This window comes from Syzygium oleosum, unplaced genomic scaffold (genome assembly GCF_021117445.2).
Source record: "Syzygium oleosum isolate NSW1041296 unplaced genomic scaffold, Sole_v2.1 Sole_v2.42, whole genome shotgun sequence".
Taxonomy (NCBI): Eukaryota; Viridiplantae; Streptophyta; class Magnoliopsida; order Myrtales; family Myrtaceae; genus Syzygium; species Syzygium oleosum.
The window spans coordinates 2,480,074-2,500,131 of NW_026607526.1; the positions used below are offsets into that span (position 1 = coordinate 2,480,074).

General features: G+C 40.7%; 3 protein-coding genes across 3 annotated transcripts; 1 reads left to right on the forward strand and 2 right to left on the reverse strand.

Annotated features, from left to right (window-relative positions):
- Positions 1-237: 237 nt before the first annotated feature.
- On the forward strand, positions 238-5,740 carry LOC130136152 (calmodulin-binding receptor-like cytoplasmic kinase 3). Its single transcript, XM_056306260.1, has 7 exons — positions 238-1,509; positions 1,636-1,884; positions 1,992-2,296; positions 2,996-3,161; positions 3,233-3,322; positions 4,419-4,717; positions 5,226-5,740. Exons 1-7 carry the CDS (start codon positions 1,248-1,250, stop codon positions 5,466-5,468), a joined length of 1,614 nt encoding a protein of 537 aa, XP_056162235.1. The 5' UTR covers positions 238-1,247; the 3' UTR covers positions 5,469-5,740.
- A 1,621-nt stretch (positions 5,741-7,361) lies between these two features.
- On the reverse strand, positions 7,362-10,794 carry LOC130136134 (G-type lectin S-receptor-like serine/threonine-protein kinase LECRK2). The gene is made up of 2 exons (XM_056306209.1): positions 10,672-10,794; positions 7,362-10,089 (listed from the first exon to the last, which is right to left on the reverse strand). Exon 2 carries the CDS (start codon positions 10,069-10,071, stop codon positions 7,693-7,695), a length of 2,379 nt encoding a protein of 792 aa, XP_056162184.1. The 5' UTR covers positions 10,072-10,089; positions 10,672-10,794; the 3' UTR covers positions 7,362-7,692.
- Positions 10,795-15,559: 4,765 nt separating this feature from the next.
- On the reverse strand, positions 15,560-17,987 carry LOC115668365 (G-type lectin S-receptor-like serine/threonine-protein kinase LECRK3). Its single transcript, XM_030589830.2, has one exon. The coding sequence runs from the start codon at positions 17,985-17,987 to the stop codon at positions 15,603-15,605; it is 2,385 nt and encodes a 794-aa protein (XP_030445690.2). The 3' UTR covers positions 15,560-15,602.
- Between the last annotated feature and the right edge of the window lie 2,071 nt (positions 17,988-20,058).

Here is a 20,058-nt window from a genome sequence, read left to right on the forward strand (position 1 = left end):
TCGTGACTCTTTAATTTATTATTCGGCGATTACGTAATAATTCGATCGAAATACGTGAGATTAGCCTGGTCCGGACGACACCTCTGGCCCTGGGATCATCCGGCCCCACCCGACCACCCCCCACCCCCGAAACCCGAGGTCAGAAGTCAACGCCTCCAGCTCGCCAGTTTCCGACAAAAGCTCCCGCCGGCCCGAAATGACGGAAATGCCACTCCCTCCTCCTCCTCCTACGACTTCAACGCAAACGCTGCGCTGTATGAGCAGCGAAAGTTCTTCTTCATGCTCCTGTGCGGATTCCTTTCCTCCCAATTTCCCACGTCCTTTCTCGACAACCTTGGTCGTCTTCCTCGTCTTCTTGTACCTACGCCGGTCACATCAACCCCACCTCTCTCTCTCTCTCTCTCTCTCTCTGCCCTCCATTTGCTGAAGCGAGGCGACAAGCCGAAGTTGCCGGCCGAGCATCGCCTCCGTCTCTTCCGGCAGGTTTTGCCGGTGGAGTACAGGTTTCCGGGCTTAACTCTCGTCTTCGCTGATCCGCTTTCGGCTCTGTTTGTCGATCCTTTTTCGGAAGCCGCGACCGCCCGGTTCGTGGTGATTCGGTTTCCGTGATGAGATCGTGCTTTTTGTCGGGATTTCTGGCGGGTTCGGCTTGCGCTGATCGAGATACTTAAGTTTACGGGTGTGCTGGCTGAGTGAGCAGTGAGCTGTTGCGCAGGGTGGTGAAGTCAAGCGACGTGGTATTTGGGGGGTGGGGGTTGTCTGGAGTCTCGAGGTGAGGAGTGGGAAATTCAAGTTGGGGATCAGGCGGATCGAGCTTCGAAGCCTCGAAACATAGACTGCAAGGGTGAAGAGACTGAAGTATGCGCTAAAGGTTTGGTCTTTTGACCGTAGGGGTGGTCCCCGGGACATTGGGTTGCGAGAACTGACTTTTCAAGGATTGACTATGTGAGGTTTGAACAAATTTCTGGGTCGATCATCTCATTTTGGTCCTTGGTTCTCTTGTTCATGTGCTTGGTGGGTTGGAATGACCATCAGCGCATGAAATTTCTTACCTAAAGAACCTTCGAAGGCCACAGAGTTTGCATTTAACACTGAAGCAAATACAAAGGGGATCTCGATCGGCTCTGATGGCTCCAGGTCCTCTCGTGTTCCGTTCTTTGTGTTTTGGCTGGTAATTGGAGAAGTTGGGTGATTCCCCAAAGGTTTTAGCTTCCATGACAGATTTTGGAGGTACCTAAGAATTCTAGATGTCAATTTCGGCATTTACTCAGCTGTTGTTGTTCGTGCAATTTCTCAGAGCATCAGCTTCAGGGTTTGTTCTTAAGTCGAGGGTTTGCGGTGCTGATCAAATAGCATATTCGAGTTATCTAGGTCGTGAATTGTTTTTCATCAATGGGGGTGTAGTCGACAAATTTGTGTTCTGCGAGGCCCTCAAAAGCTACGGCGCAAACAGTTGCGACTTTGAGGAATACCCTGGAGTAATTCAATGTGAACTCGACCTTCCGCAAGGTACTACTTATAACTCACATGGTGTATAATTTCATTGTTTACAGGCTTGATTTTTGGAGGTCTATTGAGTGCGGAAGCTTTATACTTAAAATGTCCGTAATCGTTCCAAACCTTTTCTATTGGCAGCACGTTTGCATCTTGGCCGAGGAAGAAAGCTTTTGCAGAAACATACAATGGACAAATCTGAAGGGAACCATAAGAGTAATTTGACAGAGGATAGCATTGACAATAATGATAAACCTCTATCAACCTCCAAAATTATTGGCGTGGTAGTCCCGGGAACTTTTGCTGTCTGTTGTGTTTCACTTTGTGCCTGGTTCTATGGGAAAAGGAAACCATCTGCTCACACAATGCTTTCAAAGGACCTGAATTCAAGTAAGTACAGTACATCATCATTGGTATATGAACCAAAAGTTATTTACTTTGGTATTGTTTGTTTGTTTCTTTCTTAGTCTTAGATTCTAACACATCTTTCCTCCCAGTGGATTCAATTTCCTCCTTCGACAGGAACTCTGTTTCAGAAAAGGTTTATTCCCATGAAAAGTTCCTGGGCAGTCCAGCTCGGGTGCCCCCTAGTCCAATGAGGGTTCCACAGAGTCCTAGATTTTCAATGTCCCCATCTCCAAGACTGAGTAGACTTGGATCGCTGCATCTCAATTTCAATCAGGTCACTAAAGCAACAAACAGTTTTTCACCTTCATTTCGAATAGGGAAAGGAGGCTTTGGGACTGTCTACAGGGCACAACTAGATGATGGTCAGGTGGTTGCCATAAAAAGAGCAAAGAGGGTGGGTGATTTTTTTCATGTAATAAACATAGCCTCTCCTGCATAATTATTGCCAGTGTGAAATATGATGAGCCACGAGCATACGCCTATAAGAATTACTAGCAAATTATATGCTTTAAGTTCCCGTGGGGTACCATACTCTAGATATTGCAATACCAAATTGCAGATATAGGACTAAGTGGTCTGTGTATACTTGCTTTTGATGTCATCATTTAGAAAGAGGTGGTTTTTTTCCTGAGAGGATTGTTATAATGGAGGAGCTTGTTCTTATGTTTGTATGATTGTCCCAAGATAAGCAGTTGAACTAGTGGGCTAAAAAGAGAATTCGGTTACAGTTTGTTGCCATCTAAGATTTTACCTAAGATGAAGTAAAAGACGGATGTTTCTTACAAAATGTATGCCTGCGGCATAAAATGACTCCGCTTCGTTCTGTTTAATGTTATAGATATATTAATGCTGTCCAACTGAGACAGTTGGTCCTTATGACTTATGAGTGGGTGGAAGTTTCTTATGGAAGAAAGCGAAGAGTTTGCCTTCTTTACCGAAACCAAGATTTAATATATTCAGCTATGATCTAGTTTGACATGGCATTATTTAGTGTTGTCAGACTGGTTTAAAGATGGTTCGCCAACCTAAATTGTTTTTCGTTGTATTATACCATGGACTTGTAATTTACGTGAGAATATCTCACTTTCTGCAGGAGCATTTTAAGGGTTTGCGAACTGAATTTAGCAGTGAAGTTGAGCTTCTAGCTAAGATTGATCATCGGAATCTGGTGAGGCTGCTTGGGTATGTTGATAATGGAGACGAACGCCTTATCATCACAGAGTATGTGCCAAATGGTACTCTAAGGGAACATTTGGATGGTAAGATCTCTAAACTTGAGTTTGGACTAGTTTTTCATTTCGAAGGTAATACTTATGCCCGATCCTTGCAGGACGTCGTGGTAGGATTCTGGATTTTAATCAAAGACTTGAAATCGCCATCGACATTGCTCACGGCTTGACTTATCTCCATCTATATGCAGGTAATAGAACTTCTCTTTTGAGCTTACACTATATTTTTTTTTTTGTTGAATCTTTCATCAAGAAGTGTAGCCGTACGTCTATTACCCCTTCTTCTAGTAATTCCGCATGATAAAAATCATCTAAAATGTCTCATTCTACTCGAGTTGGTCGGCATGGTTGCATGGGTACATGTAGTTTTGTTAGAGCATAAGTGACCGAGTGCTATTGTCAAGCAAGTTACGAATATGACTTAATCCTCACAGGTTAGTCAGTGTGTGAACAGAACCATGAGGGCGATATTCAACAAGTTTATCTTTTAATCTTCTTTTCCATTGATTCTCGACTCTGTTCCCTTTTAGAGGCTGCTAAATGCTATAAACATACTGCCTCTCTTGATCAATGGTCATGAACGGGAGCTGTTCCTTGAAAATCCGAACATGTATTAGGAAATATAAGCTTTTTCTTTTAGGGTAATACTTCAGCCATTCTTGATAGTCTTGTTCACAGATAAAATTCCTCTGCACCCTTTACAATTGTGGAACTTTGCAAGAGCATTTCTGGTGGAGAAAACATCCTCTGGAATTAGCAATTTCTTCGATTTGTCTCAGATATCAAAAGGATGGAATTCATATAGACAGCGATAAACAGATTTGAAAGAGCAAAGAGTAATTTAAACATCACCTACGGATTTACCAGCTATAATTTCTCTACTTGTAGCCGCTGCATATAGGGACAAATTAGGAAGGGAAACAGCATCCTAGCTTGAGCCTACTGCATTTGATATTTGAATTTCACCTGGAGGGATGAAAAGGCTGTCAAGGACTAGAAGGGAAAGGGCTGATAGTTTCTGTTCTTCTATTGCTTATTGCGACTGACATGGATCTGCAATCTCCATGTCATCCTATCATGGTTACTAATACTATCTTTAGCCTTCAAATCAATTGTTTCCTCTTCACACTTTCTTGGAAGCCATTGTCCACGGAAAAACTATGACATAACCATCATGTGATTCATGCATTGTGATCCTTGCTGGCCACACGCGGCTCTTGTAGCTTTAATACCATTCTTTTGTCTTTTCCTTACTAATCAAATCTTATCTTCTGTTGTCCTTAATAGAAAGGCAAATTATCCATCGCGATGTAAAATCATCGAACATCCTTCTGACGGAGACCTTGAGGGCTAAGGTAGCTGATTTTGGATTTGCAAGGCTTGGTGCTGTGGATTCAGATGAATCTCATGTCTCAACAAACGTGAAAGGGACAGTTGGTTACCTAGACCCAGAGTATATGAGGACCTATAAGCTTACTACCAAGAGTGATGTGTACTCGTTTGGAGTTTTACTTGTTGAAATGCTGACGGGCCGTCGTCCTGTTGAACTAAAGCGGCCTTTTGAAGAACGCGTGACACTTGTATGGGTATGTTAATCTCACCTTCTTAAAACAAACGGTTTAGTTACTAGAATATTCATCATAATGTGAGAAAACTCGGACTCCATTGCATGTATGCTTTTTTGATATTGAATTACAGTGAAACCTTCATCAATACAGAACAGCACCAGTTGATGGGTAATAGCTATAGGGATAACTATATAGTATGAGACGACTCGTGATTGAAAAAATGAAAAAGAAAAAAAAAATCCGGTGGTTCCCATTGTTTTCACCAACTGCTGAATTGCACCCAAGCTTGGTTAGATGAGCCGCTCCTTGTTAAGCTTTTCTTCAACTAGATCACATAACTTGTTAAAAGAAAAAGATGAGATCATTGTGTCATTATAGTCAGGTTTACATCAGAAAAATGATCATGCTAGCTTGATGCATGTCTGAGAGTAGTTTGTCAGTTACCTTCATTGACCTAAAACTTCTATCCTTAATTGAATGAATTAATAGTTTAGTCAGAAAATTCAGTGGACACATGACTGTGCAGGCCTTCAAGAAGTTCGACGAGGGAGAGGTCAACGACCTTGTGGATCCAAGATTGGAAGAAGTAGTTGATGCAGGGATACTCGTGAGAATCTTTGGGTTGGCCATTCAGTGTGCAGCACCCATCCGGACTGATCGGCCTGATATGAAAGCAGTTGGCGAGCAGTTGTGGGCAATCAGGGCAGACTATGTTAGGACTGCAAGGAGGGGGCACGGATCGAAATCTGGGCAAGTGGGCCTGGTATGAAGCAGTTGGCGCGCAGTTTATTTATTTACCCTTCTAAAGTATCACACGATCTTCACAGGTTTTCTCCCCTCAAGGACAGCAGTAGTAGTTTAATTTGCTACTCGTGTATAGATGTATTCATTGCATTGTGTATGGCCATTTCATGGGAAGAAATAGTTCACCTGCTTTTGTGAAAATTTACTGTTCTATGACAGAACTTTGCCAGATTAAGTACCGAGCAAACTACGAGGAAAAGTTAGTAGCTTGCGGCACATTGTCATTGTGTCGTTCTACCTTCTTTGCCCCATTTGTTTTCCTTCCTATCAATTGTTCATTGATTCATCCTTTGTCTAGTTGTCACGTGCCAACTTTAGTCCCCAGTATGCTATGGAGAAGAAAATTATGTTAACGAGTGAGATAAATGCTACCTGGAGTTTCCAGTTTTTTCTCCCTTATAAGAACCTGAATGATGGATTTCAGAAGACTAGCCAATATAGATGTGCATCAGCCTACTTACGTGTTTTGTGGGCATATGTTTTACCCGTCCTTATATCAACACAGAAAGTAGATAAATCATGCTATGCTATTGAAGGACTTTTTGGTATCATGCTGTACAACCTCGGGCCAGTGTCATAGGACAGGACATATACACCGTTTGGTGTTACTTTGAACGCAAAGGTGGATGCAGTAATCACGCCGGCGCGCATTAATATAAGAAAGAAACGAAGGGAAACATGCAGTACATTGATCATTGTTACAATGCTGTACAACCTCAGGCCAGTGTCATAGGAAAACATGGAAGAGAAGGCCCACTCAGGCCGTTGAAGGCGGATTATACCTTGAGCAGCTCGCATTGCTCTCACCGTCCAAGCTTCCCATGCTTCCATTCCCCGCCAATTTCTGCTTCGCCAGGTGCATTGATGGGCATTCGTCTGCTTACACAGAATTGACGCCAGCAGACTTTTCCAAAGTGAAATAAACAAAAGTCGAAGACCTTAACCAAAACATATTCTTTCTATGTATTTAGCCGTTCGTGCAAATTGAATTTTGGATTTTGATCTTCGGGATCTTTCCATCGTCTTATTTCGGTATATTTTCCAGTTTTTTCCTGTTGGGACCCGCTATCAAATGGCATTACCTGTGGTTCACTGAGTGGTTTATACGAGATCTCCAAAGATCATTTGCAAAGTTTTACGTATGCTCAGAATATTATCTGCCTTGCGCCACTTCCTTCAATTTCTCGACGGATGAATCAAGAAAAAAGTTCGTTTGATTGTGCTTCAAACTACATGATTTGCGGATTGTGATTTCTTTGGTCTCATTTTGGAGCTTTATCAACAATTTGCTTGTGTAGGCGGAGATCCGGTATTTTCAAAATCCTTATGTAAGGAATTGCAAAAGTCAAACTTCAATTCAACTCAAGAAGAAGCGTCACGGCCTAGGTTTGGGCCAACTCCGATGTTGATCTATAGTAATAGTTTTCGAAAGTAGTCAACCGAGGTAGGTTTTTATTTTAACCTAGAGCAATGCATCTTCTCAAACCGACACCTTTGACTATTGTGTGCCTACTATGGATTTGCACAAATCTTATTTATGCTAGACGTTGGCTTTATTGACTCATTTCAAAGAAGTTGGTGAGCTAGAGGAAGTGAGAGTCTTTCTGTATGAATAAAAATGCAGCAGAACTGTTGAAATTGGGATTTCAGGGCACCAATCCACGACTTGAGGATCAGCAAGTTTCGTATGGTTCTCATCAGTCTAATTTAGCAGATAAGGTCTATTTTGCTTAGATCAGGTTGAGATACTCTTCTACTGTGTCAAATGCAATTTCGGTGAAGCAAAATAGTTGATGAAAATGCTGTGATGGAGCCACATTAGTTTTTCTGTGACATACAGGATATGATCCGCGAAGAATTCCTAAGAGATTCATAACAATAATGCCTGCGAGTTAAGATTTTTCAGTGACAGATACTGCAGCAATCGATGTAGTTACTTGATCACTCAACAATTTAAGACTCTTGTCATAATTGCATACTGGCTCGCCTGCAATCCCTTTTGCCAACAATCGTCAACCCTTTCTCGCTTGGATACATGCGAGGGAGTATTGAACTTCAGGACGATTTAGCTTTTTTAAGCTGGATCCATTTGAAGATATTATGGAAAAGTTTATTCTGGCGTAGTCGCACTTATAGACCGTACGAATACAATTCCTGATTGCAGACACCAGTTGTCTGAATAAGCAAAATCATTTTGAACTGATAGAAGAACTTGGATCTGGAGGGACTGGGACTTCAACAGCTCCTTCCAACATCTGAGTGATTTTCTTCATGGTCGGCCTCAAAGACGGGTCTTCCTGGATGCACCACAATGCTGTCATCACAAATCTTCTCACCCTCTTTATGTCACTTGATGCCTCCTCATCGCTCTCCACTAACTCAAGTACGCTCCCGTCGTGGTAGCAGTCATACACCCAGTCGACCAGCACAATTTGAGCTTCAATTTCTGCTTCCGGCTCATAGTTCTTTCTGCAACAGATGAGCTCTACCAACAAAATGCCGAAGCTGTAAACGTCTACTTTGCTAGAAATAGGCATATTCCTGAACCATTCTCGCGCTAAATAACCTCTGGTGCCTCTGACTCCGGTGGTGGTTCGTGTTTGGTTCCCCATCAAGAGCTTAGCTAATCCGAAGTCTGATATTTTTGCAGAGAGAGAGCCATCGAGAAGTATATTTTGCGGCTTGATGTCACAGTGGATTATATGCCTGGTGCAATCGTCATGCAAGTAAGAGAGCCCCCGCGCAACACCACAGGCAATTTCTATTCTTTTGTACCAGCTGGGCCTTGAAGCGCCAAATAGAAAATCCGCCAAAGTGCCGTTGCTCATTAATTCATACACCAGTAGTCGGTGTTGACCCTCACTGCAGAATCCATGCAACTGCACTAAGTTCTTGTGGTTAGTTTGGCCAATTGCATTCACTTCTCTTTCAAACTCCTTTTCGCTTTCTCCGGTCCTTGTCGCCAACACTTTTACTGCCACAAAGTTTGCTTCCTTGGATCCGAGAACACCTTTGTACACTGTTCCAAAAGCACCCCTACCTAGTTCTTCTTTGAATCCATCTGTTGCTTCTTGAAGCTCCTGATAAGTGAAAGTCTGCGTGCATGTGGCTTGGTTGATCTGGACTAGTCGTGACAACTTATAATCCCTAAATCGGAAGCTTCTATAAATTAAATAGGTAATGAGGAGTAAAAGCAAGTTCACAAACACAGAGCTACTCAACAGCACTGATCCGATGATAATTAGAGTCGAATATTTGTTTCCGTTTCCTGTAGATTTTGAAGTCGAGTTATTTATCCTGACCTTGATCAGAGCTTTTCCAATCTCACTAGGAACCATCCTTCCATTTGAAAGAGGGATCTTCTTTTTCCAGCAAATTCCATCGCCAAAAATAGCAACTGCGCAAAAACAATCAACCAAGCAAGCCTCTCTGCACCAGTCCTCGGTTTGCACCACACTACGCTCGTAATCAGACAGTGGCCAGTTGGTATTGAGCATGTATTGGAAAGTGAACTGGTCTGTTTCCGGCCTACTTCCGTCACAACTTTGTGGTAAGAAGTCCTGTCTGCATCCGTTCATCTCGTTCGTTGAATCTAACAGAGTATATCCAGGTGGGCAACGGCATCGGGGCCTCTGATCGTCTCCAAGAGCACAGTAGCTGTTGAAGCCACAAGCTCCAGGACCGATATTTTGTGAGATGCTCGTGCATATATTTGGAGGGACCGGGGAAGAGACCATCGACCAGGCCATTGCCCAGCCAGAACTTGAATTTGCCGTCTTAGGGTGGATATATTGCCTGAAGACCCCATCATATTCAAGGATCGCTCTCTGGTAAAATCCGCTGTTCGGGACTGTGCCTGAGGTGACGGGATTGAGTACCGTTCCATTCATTGCCGTGAGGTAGACCATACCACTTTGATTGAATATCAACCGGAAGCCGGTACCCAGGGTGTTGCTGGCCCAGTAAGCATCTGAGGGGTCCGACGGGGTAGGAGTGGCATAGAACTCGAGATTTCCGTCGTCTTGTAGTATGAAGTGGAATCTCCCAGTGGAGTAATTCATTTCGGAGTAGCGAGCGTTAACTGTAGTCCCTTGATCCAATTGTTGCGTAGGCAGTATTGTGTCGGTCGGCTGGCTGAACGTCTCCCACAAGTTGACGTAGTTCTGGCTCACCAAGACAAAGTTCCCCGTGTCGAGCATGGCTGCATACGCTACACCGGTCACAGTCGGGCTAGGAGACCACAACTCTCTTCCATTTGGGTCGGCAAGCACCAGCCGGCCGTCGGCAGTCAACTGGATTTTCGAACCATCTGGCGCTAGATCATCACCATTTGCCGACCAGACGATGGTCTGGTCCTCTATTTTCTCGAACCATACAGCCAACAAATGAGCTCTTTGTCCCATTCTCCGGAACCCGAAGGCGAACTCGCCCGACGGCGACAGCCAGGAAGAGTTCCGGTCATCCGCCGTCAACGAGGAGCCCAAGGTTAGGTTGCTGTTGGTCTGAGCTTTGGCGGAAAGTGGAAGCGTAACAAGCAGCAGAAGGATTCCGAGCATCACTGAAGCCATGTGAGATGAAACTTTCAGGTGCTCCTTGAAAGTAGTCAACCGAGGTAGGTTTTTATTTTAACCCAGAGCAATGCATCTTCTCAAACCAACACCTTTGACTATTATGTGCCTACTATGGATTTGCACAAATCTTATTTATGCTAGACGTTGGCTTTATTGACTCATTTCAAAGAAGTTGGTGAGCTAGAGGAAGTGAGAGTCGTTCTGTATGAATAAAAATGCAGCAGAACTGTTGAAATTGGGATTTCAGGGCACCAATCCACGACTTGAGGATCAGCAAGTTTCGTATGGTTCTCATCAGTCTAATTTAGCAGATAAGGTCTATTTTGCTTAGATCAGGTTGAGATACTCTTCTACTGTGTCAAATGCAATTTCGGTGAAGCAAAATAGTTGATGAAAATGCTGTGATGGAGCCACATTAGTTTTTCCGTGACATACAGGATATGATCTGCAAAGAATTCCTAAGAGATTCATAACAATAATGCCTGCGAGTTAAGATTTTTCAGTGACATACTGCAGCAATCGATGTAGTTACTTGATCACTCAACAATTTAAGACTCTTGTCATAATTGCATACTGGCTCGATGTAGAAACTTTCAGGTGCTCCTTGAGGTTGAGCTACTTCAGCCTTAAGGATGAAAACCAGCGCCTCATGTGTGAATCAGCAAGTTTTATTAAGAGCTCCATCTGTCAACGTTCTTGTCGTTGAGACATTTTCCTTTTTACTTAATTGCGTTTTTTTTCCTCTTAAAATACCTTATTAGTTTTATTATACATTCATCAAATTAATAACAAAATTATTTTTCATATCATTGATTATTTTTCTATTTATTGTTTAATCAAATTATTTTTCTCCATTCTTTTTATATATTATCGTTCACATTTGCAAGTGTCGTGTCAAAGTTGAACATTTGCAAGTGTCGTGTAAAAGTTGATTGCCAGAGTTCTTTATCCAGTCAAAATAATTTTATAAGGAAAGCATACCTTTCTCAAATCTAATATCTACTGGTAGATTACCAACTATTTTTCGATTTAACAAGTAGCCCGTCACTTGTCAGCAAGATAATGAATCCTACCACGTTGACATCAAGCAGCAGATTACCGAGTGTTTTAGATTTGTTTAAGTGAGCCTGTCGATTAACTGGTAAATTATCAACAAAAATACGATTTCACGGTCCTAAAATCTAGTATAGTAGATATACGAGATATTATTACGGCGAGGGATGTATAAAAATCGAGAGCTATGTGCTTTGTAAAAAAATTCTAAAGAAGTTGATAATTCACTATTTCACCGGTAGTGACTTACTGAGCTAAAAGGGAGCTTCAGTTGGTAAATTACTACTTTCACAGTCCTTAACTGTACTGGTAAGATCTTGTCCCCAAAGACAACCTCCTAAATAGGTAAATGAACTTATTGTTGAGTAAGACCTTTAATAAATTTCATACTTCATGTGATACTTAACTGCCCTAGAAGCGAGGAGACATGTTGCTAATTTCGTTTGTACTTACTAACTTTAAGGATTAATATCACAAAAAACTCTAAATCGGTACACTTATGACAAATTTACTCAAAATTAATTTTTTGACTACTCAAAATTAATTTTTTGACTACCAAAAATCTCAAATTGGTACACTTGTGACAAATTTATCCTCTATTAGTTTCCGTTAAATTTTACCATCAAATTGCTAAGTTGGATAATACATGGCAATTGATGAGTGTACAAGTTTAAGGTTTTACCCATCTGTTTGTCACATATTTACCAGTTTATGATTTTTCGTGGTATTAATCCAATTTAACAGATGATATATTTGTCACAAGTGTGCCAGTTTGGGATTTTTGGTAGTCAAAAAATTAGTTTGGGGTAATTTTATTACTGGTGCACTAGTTTAGGATTTTTGGTGATCAAAAAAATAAATTGGGGTAAATTTGTTACAAGCATACCAGTTTGGGGGTTTTTCGTGGTATCAACCCTAACTTTAATGGCGGAGGTTTACAATTTGAGATTGAGTTTGGTGTTATTAAATCTCTCAAAATGTTGGTAACTTACCATATTAAAAGCGGGTCTACATTTTTTTTTATCATACTCTAACTATCAACTTACTTTCAGACTTTTGCCCTACTTTGTGCAGTGCGTGAGAGTCAAAATCTACGTCTGAAACTACACGTCCCCACCCCTAGCCCTCCTAAGAAGGTGGGGATTCGAACTCCCCACCTCCTCCTTCCCAAGTAGGAAGGGTGGCCACTGGGACAAATTCCAGCGGTGAAAAAAAAAAAAAAAAGCTGGTCTACATTGGTAAGTTACTTATTTCCAAAGTAAGTTACTAACCGAGGTTTTATTTCCAATAGCAAATTTCTTACTTTGTTAGTAACTTACTAACTCGTAGGGAGACCCATGCTGGTAATTTATCGGTTTCGGTCTAATTTTACAGCCAAGCTTTTTATTTTACCGCCAAGTTTTTTATTTCGAGTGGTAAATTATATTCTACTTGAAGTTGGTAAGTTCCTTACTCTGCCGGCGCCAGAAGCTTGCTATCTTATTATAAGTTGATCTATGTCGATAAGTTATTAATTTCACCGATATGTTATTAAGTTCGCTGCTAAGTTTTTTTTATTTTTATTTTGGGCGATAAATTCCTAAGGAAGGTGATAACTTACCCTTGCATGTAGTGTTGGCAAATTCCTAACATGGTCTGCAAATTACCATCGGTTGATTGGAACTTGGACCAACAAGTCACATGATATTACCTACAAGATTTATAAATTATAGTCACATTCGAGAAGTGCCGTGCACGGAACCTGTTGGCCGGCGGCGCAAACGAACCCAATTTAGAACAAGGCAAAGTCTGCTTGGGCAGGGCCATCAAGCTTTGCTGTGACCCAGAAATTTCCCGGGGAGAAAACAGACGAAGTTAGAAGACTTTGACCAAACATCTTTTAGGTTTAGAGGAGACTTTATGAGTTTGAAAATGGTGGAGAAGAATGCAGAGAGACCCCAGTTGATCCATTCCCCCATGAAATCAAACCGATCACGGCTCCCTTCGTGGAAATTGAACGTTCCAATCATAGCTGCGGATGCTCGAATGTATGTGGAAATTTTGCTGTGGCGTCCCGTGTTAAACATGCGCTCGATGGATGTGATCCGTGTTGTTGTGATGATATGATGCTTAGGCTGCAATGAGTCTTGCGCAGCTTGGAGAGGAACAGTTGCGTTAATAACGAAACAACATAATTCTACATATACTCTATGAAAATTTGCATACAAGAGTTCATAAAAATAAGGATAAGCGCACCGAAAGTGCTAAAACTTATCGCAAAAATACAATTATTAAAAATTAAAAAAAAAGTACAATCACGTACTGAAACTTGCCAAAATAATGCAATCAAGTCTTTTTTCGACCAATATGGCTAACGGGAAAAACTGATATAATTTTTCATTGTTGTTCAAAGAGAGAAACGCTGATGGATGTGGTTGCCACATCGTCCATTTTAGAAAAAAAACAATATTAAAAAGTTATTAAAAGCCAAATGTCCTATGTTGCAATTAATATATGAATAATTGTTTTCAATATTTTAGAGAAATAAAAAAATTAGAAAGAAAGAAAAATCAAACAAAAAATGATTCTCAAGAAGCGCATTTATCAACTCGCCAGTGTGTTGGTGGCTGCCAAGGGCCTATTTAATAACATTTCTATTTCTCTTGTTTTTCTATTCTTTTGTTCCCCACAACAGAAAAAGAAAAGAAATTTTTTTGTGTACGTCAATTAATTTTTCTATCTCCCGGAATAGATAAGCGGTTAAGGAATAGATTAGGAACAAAAACAAGAAGTAAAAAAAAACTTTTTTGTTTCTAGGAACAAAAAGAGAAAGAATGTCATTTTAGAGAAACAATTTCCTAAATCCTAAACCCCTAAACCCTAATTCGCTAAATCCACAACCCCAAAACCTAAACATTAAACCCCCAACCTCAAACTCCAAACCCCTAACCCTAAACCCCAAACCCCTAACCCTAAACCCCAAACCCCTAAACTCTAAAACCTAAAATCCTAAATTGCAATTTCCTCGACCGTCACCCGGTATTTGATTTGTCTATAAGGAGTAATTTTTTTATGATTGTATTAAGGTCATCCAATTCTATATCATAATATATTCTGATTATATTTCTAATCTAGTTTTATCCAAACATGAATTGTTAAGTCTCCATTGATATTTTTATAATTGAATGAAAAAAAAATCGCGAATACAAATTTTTAGGGTCGTACCAAATGCATTTTTGTTCTTTTTCTATTCAGTGAATAGAAATTTTCTGCAGTTACCAAACACGTTTTTCTGCTCAGAAAGAAAATAGAAATATAAAAAAATTTATTCCTGAACATAAATTATTTCCGGGAACAAAAATATTACCATACGCACCCCCAAGCTACCTCCACCTAAATTGGAACTACCACCGTCTTTCTCAGCTTCTCCTATGTTTGATTCTTTCTTTTTTTTTTTTCCTTTTTTTCAGATTTTAATTTTTTTAAATCTTAAAATCAATTTTTCCTTTGAATTTCTTTTATTCTTCTGAAATGGTTGACATGGCAACCTCATCAGCATCTCTTTCTTCAAAAAATGGCAGAAAAAAAAAAACATGCAACGCCAGCGGTTTATATTAGCCAAATTGGACGAAGCTAATAGAGGAACATTTTTTTTTTTGACAGAGCTAATAGAGGGACTTGATTGAACTAATTTGATAAATTTTAAGATTTGATTGCACTTTATGAAAGTTCATAACTCGATTGCACTTTTGCAATAGCTTTTAGGACTTTTTGTGCACTTATCTCATAAAAAATAGAGCATTTAGAGCTTGTAGAGGGTCAATGAAGTATCAAGTCAATAACTTAATAAAAATCTTATGGACGCACGTTGGGACAAGGCAAGCTAGCATACTCGGCTATCTTTTTTTGGTCGAAAGTATACTCTGACTTGAAACTTCGATACGATGCTCGATATGTGATGAATGGACCACAACCTAATACCTTTTAGGACGTCAAGGTGATGAAGATTAGAGATGGATGAACTTGAACGGAGCTTGGTTTACTCACGGATTGGGCTGGACAGACACGAATTTTTGCTTGGAGACTCATTGTTGACACCTAAATATTCACCTATTAAACTTTTCAAAACATTTCACAAAATTAGGGATTAATCCTTAGAAAAAAAATACATGTGAATTTGCACTATCTAACATCCATGCTTTTCACTACATTTCATCGCAATTAAGAAGATTGTGATTTTTGCTACATCATGGGAGATTGGACTTGACGAGAACATTTGGAGCCTTTGATATCATTTTCCTCACCTCGATTGATTCTGCATCATTTGATACAGTTACTTGATCACTCGACAATCCCTTTTGCTGACAATCGTCAACCCGTTCTCTCTTGGATACGTGCGAAGACATTACGAAAAAGTTTATTCTGGCGTAATAGCACTTGCAGACAATACAAATACTATTCATGATTACAGACATTAGTTGTCTCGATAAGCAAAATCATAATGAACTGATAAAAGAGCTTGGATCTGGAGGGACTGAGACTTCAACAGCTCCTTCCAACATCGGAGTGATTTTCTTCATGGTTGGCCTCAAAGCTGGGTCTTCCTGGATGCACCACAATGCTGTCATCACAAATCTTCTCACCCTCCTCATGTCACTTGATGCCTCCTCGTCACTCTCCACCAGCACAACTATGTTCCCGTCATGGTAGCAGTCATACACCCAGTCGACCAGCACAATTTGATCTTCAGTTTCCGCTTCCAGCTCGTAGTTCTTTCTGCAGCAGATGAGCTCTAGCAACAAAATGCCAAAGCTGTAAACGTCTACTTTGCCAGAAATAGGCATATTCCTGAACCATTCTGGCGCTAAATAACCTCTGGTTCCCCTGACTCCAGTAATGGTTCGTGTTTGGTTCACCATCAAGAGCTTAGCCAATCCGAAGTCTGATATTTTTGCAGCGAGAGAGCCATCAAGAAGAATGTTTTGCGGCTTAATGTCACAGTGAATTATATGCCTGGTACAATCATCATGCAAGTAAGAGAGCCCCCGTGCAACACCACAGGCAATGTCTATTCTTTTGTACCAGCTAGGCCTTGAAGCGCCAAATAGAAAATCGGCCAAACTGCCGTTGCTCATGAATTCATACACCAGCAGTCGGTGTTGACCCTCATTGCAGAATCCAAGTAGCTGCACTAAGTTCTTGTGGTTAGTTTGGCCAATTGCACTCACTTCTCTTTCAAACTCCTTTTCGCTTTCTCCGGTCCTCATCGTCAACACTTTTACTGCCACAAAGTTGGTATCCTCGGATCTGAGAACACCTTTGTACACTGTTCCAAAAGCACCCCTACCTAGTTCTTCTTTGAATCCATCTGTTGCTTCTTGAAGTTCCTGATAAGTGAAAGTCTGTGTGCCTGTGGCTCGGTTGATCTGGACTGGTCGTGAAAACTTAGAATCCCTAGATCGGAAGTTTCTATAAATTAAATAGGTAATGAGGAGTAAAAGCAAGTTCACAAACACAGAGCTACTCAACAGCACTGATCCGATGATAATCAGAGTAGAATTCTTGTTTCCGTTTCCTGTAGATTTTGAAGTCAAGTTATGTATCCTGACCTTGACCAGAGCCTTTCCACCCACACTAGAATCCATCCTACCATTTGAAAGAGGGATCCTCTTTTTCCAGCAATTTCCGTCTCGGAAAATAGCAACTGCACAAAAACAATCAGCCAAGCAAGCCTGTCTGCACCAGTCCTCGGTTTGTGGCTCGCTAAGCTCGTAATCAGACAATGGCCAGTCTGTATTGAGCATGTCACGCAAAGCGAACTGGTCTGTTTCAGGCTTACTTCCATCACAACTCTGTGGTGCGAAGTCCTGTCTGCATCCGTTCATCTCGTTCGTCGAATCTAACAGAGTATATCCAGGTGGGCAGCGGCACCGGGGCCTCTGAATTTGATCATCTCCAAGAGTACAGTAGCTGTTGAAGCCACAAGCTCCACCACCTGTTTGTTGGGTGATCCTCATGCATATATTTGAAGGGACCGGGGAAGAGACCATCGACCAGCCCACTGCCCAGCCAGAAGTCGAATTTGCTGTCTTTGGGTGGACATATTGCCTGAAGACCCCGTCATATTCAAGGATCGCTCTTTGGTAAAATCCGCTGGTCGGGTTGGTGCCTGAGGTGACGAGAGTTAGTACTGTTCCATTCATTGCCGTGAGGTAGACCTGACCACTTTGATTGAATATCAACCGGAAGGCGGTACCAAGGGTGTTGCTAGCCCAGTAAGCATCTGACAGGACCGGCTTGGTAGGAGTGGCATAGAATACGAGATTTCCGTCGTCTTGTAGTATGAGGTGGAATCTCCCAGCGGAGTAATTCACTTCAGAGTAGTGAGCTCTAACTTTAGTCCCTAGATCCAACTGCTGCGTAGGGAGTATCGTATCGGTCGGTTGGCTGAACGTCCCCCACAAGTCGACGTTGTTCTGGCTTGTCAGGACAAAGTTCCCCGTGTCGAGCATGGCCGCATACGCTGCGCCAGTGACGGTCGGGAGAGGAGACCACAACTCACTTCCTTTTGGGTCCACAAGCACCAGTCTGCCGTCGGCGGTCAACTGGACTGTCGAACCTTCGGGTGCTAGATTATCGCCGTTCGCCGACCAGACTATGGTTTTATCCTCTATCTTCTCGAACCATATCGCCAGCAAATGAGCTCCTCTTCCCATTTCCCGGAACCCGAAAGCGAATTCGCCCGACGGGGACAGCCAGGAAGAGTTCCTGTCATTCGCTGTCAACGAGGAGCCCAAGGTTAAGCTGCCGGGGGTCTGACCTTCGGCCGAAAGTGGAAGCGGAATTAGTACTAGGAGGATTCCTAGTACTACCGAAGCCATGTCAGATGAAGTTTGTGTGCTCCTTGAGTGAAGCTACTTCAACCTTTAAATTGAGACCGGCGTTCATTACAGAATTTTCTATTCTATCCGAGTCTCTCCCGCACGTCCCGTTGTTGAAGACAGGTGACGACTCGTTCTCCATTTAAACCAAATCTATCGCACTCGGGATGTCCATATCAACATTATTTTACATATGTCTAAAATAATGACATATACTAACTGCTCTAATGTTTTGCAAGTTGTCCATCTGTTGAAATTAATAATTTACTACTCCAATCAAAGTTGATAAATTTCATATAACTCCACTAAGCGAAAAGCAGGCCACTAATTTCACAAGTGATTTGTTAATTTTCACCAGTAAAATTTTGTTTCCAGTGGCAACTTCCTAAATAGGTTGACAAGGTTAGTATTGAACTTTACTCTACCAAATTTCATAGTGACTAACCTAAAAGCGAGCATACATTAGTAAGTCACCAATTTCACTTGTATGTAATAACTTCAATGGTGGAGCTTTGCAAAAAGTCTATTTAAAAAAGAGAAAATGCCTCAATAACAGAATATGTAAAATGAAAAAAAATTGTTTGCTCAATAAGTTTATTAATTAATAAAAATATTTATAAAATTTAAAAAGGAAATGATGCCCTCAACTCATGAAAGAAAATGATTTGTCAAATCAATCAGTTGTGTTAATAAACCTTTTTTTTTTGTCGAAATGTTAATAAACCGTTAAAAAATACATAATGTGTAGGCGGCTTTGTAATTTGACCTTTTTTTTGTTGTTGAGACCGTTTTCCTTTTTACTTAGTTTCGTTTCTTTTTCTTAAAATATCTTATTAGTTATATTAATATATCCATCAAATTTAAAGAAATTTATTTGATATCATTATTGAAATTTGTTTCTTCATGATATTAATTTCTCCATTTTCTTTATTTTTCCATTGTCTACATAAATCAATGGTGACAAAAATGTTTCCTTCAAAATGAGATGAAAATACAATTTTACCCCTTAACAGGTATGTGCATTGCGCATGCTAATAATAAACATAACGAAAAAATAACTGCTGTAACATGAGATAACAATTGAAAGCTTAGGGGCAAACCTATACTATCCCAAAGTTCGAGAGAAGATTATGATTGGATCCACAAATGTTTGGTAAATTTGAGTAATTTCCCCTTGATTTTCTTTCCAATGGCAAAATCGTTACTATATTAGAAATTTACTAACTTGTAAGGATTTACGTGGTAAGTTACTAGTATCAGTACTAAGTTTTTTTTTGTCAATTTGTAAGTTACATTACCATCAGCGTGCTTGACTAAGAAGTCGCCAGTTAAATGATTTTACTAACAAAATTTAGAATTTATTGATCATATTGAAAATTATATTGCGCGGAAATTTGCTCCTGTTTCGCCGAACAATTTGTTAGAATTCAGCTATCTATTATACGTGTTGAGGTGAACGTGTGAGGATGTTAGGTGAAAAGAAGTATCACATCGTGCATGTGACACAATATGGAGGAGTTGATATATTCTAATTGGCATATAACTTGTTGGTTTAAGTTTTTTTAATGAAGATTAGTCCAACTGAAGATGCCAATGAGCTCGTACTTGGGCTTCCCCCTCGGTTATTTCTTCGGGCGAAAGTATCGTGTTTCTGTCATGCGTCCCTAGTAATATGTAAAACTGATCCTTAAGCTTTTAACAATTTGGCATTTGCTTGGCGATTGTATCTACATGACCTGTAACATTGTTGCTTACTTCCACCCGGCAATGGCGTTTCCTCTCGTGGATTTTCATGCTGCTGTTGATGCAAAACATGTGAACTGTGCCATGTGCAAGTGGAAACATGTATTTAAAACGATATTGTAGATAGCTGTTTTTACCAAGGCCGAACTTGTTCACCGTTACAAGTTCCCGTAAAAGTTGAGTGGCAGCTTTTTTATTGGCTAGTTAAAAAAAAAAAAAGAAGCACTAACTTTACATTGAGTGACAATCCCGGCACAAACTTTTTTTAGTCCGAATAAAAAACACCAACTTTTACTCGAGTCCCAAATCTGACCTTGTAAGGTGAAAT

Bases quoted from the DNA above. Each gene is read 5' to 3' on its own strand.
- LOC130136152 (XM_056306260.1), top strand. From the start codon at position 1,248: ATGTCAATTTCGGCATTTACTCAGCTGTTGTTGTTCGTGCAATTTCTC. The intron at 2,297-2,995 runs GTGGGTGATTTT...CACTTTCTGCAG, and splicing joins CCATAAAAAGAGCAAAGAGG to GAGCATTTTAAGGGTTTGCG. The intron at 4,718-5,225 runs GTATGTTAATCT...ATGACTGTGCAG, and splicing joins AACGCGTGACACTTGTATGG to GCCTTCAAGAAGTTCGACGA.
- LOC130136134 (XM_056306209.1), bottom strand. From the start codon at position 10,071: ATGGCTTCAGTGATGCTCGGAATCCTTCTGCTGCTTGTTACGCTTCCA.
- LOC115668365 (XM_030589830.2), bottom strand. From the start codon at position 17,987: ATGGCTTCGGTAGTACTAGGAATCCTCCTAGTACTAATTCCGCTTCCA.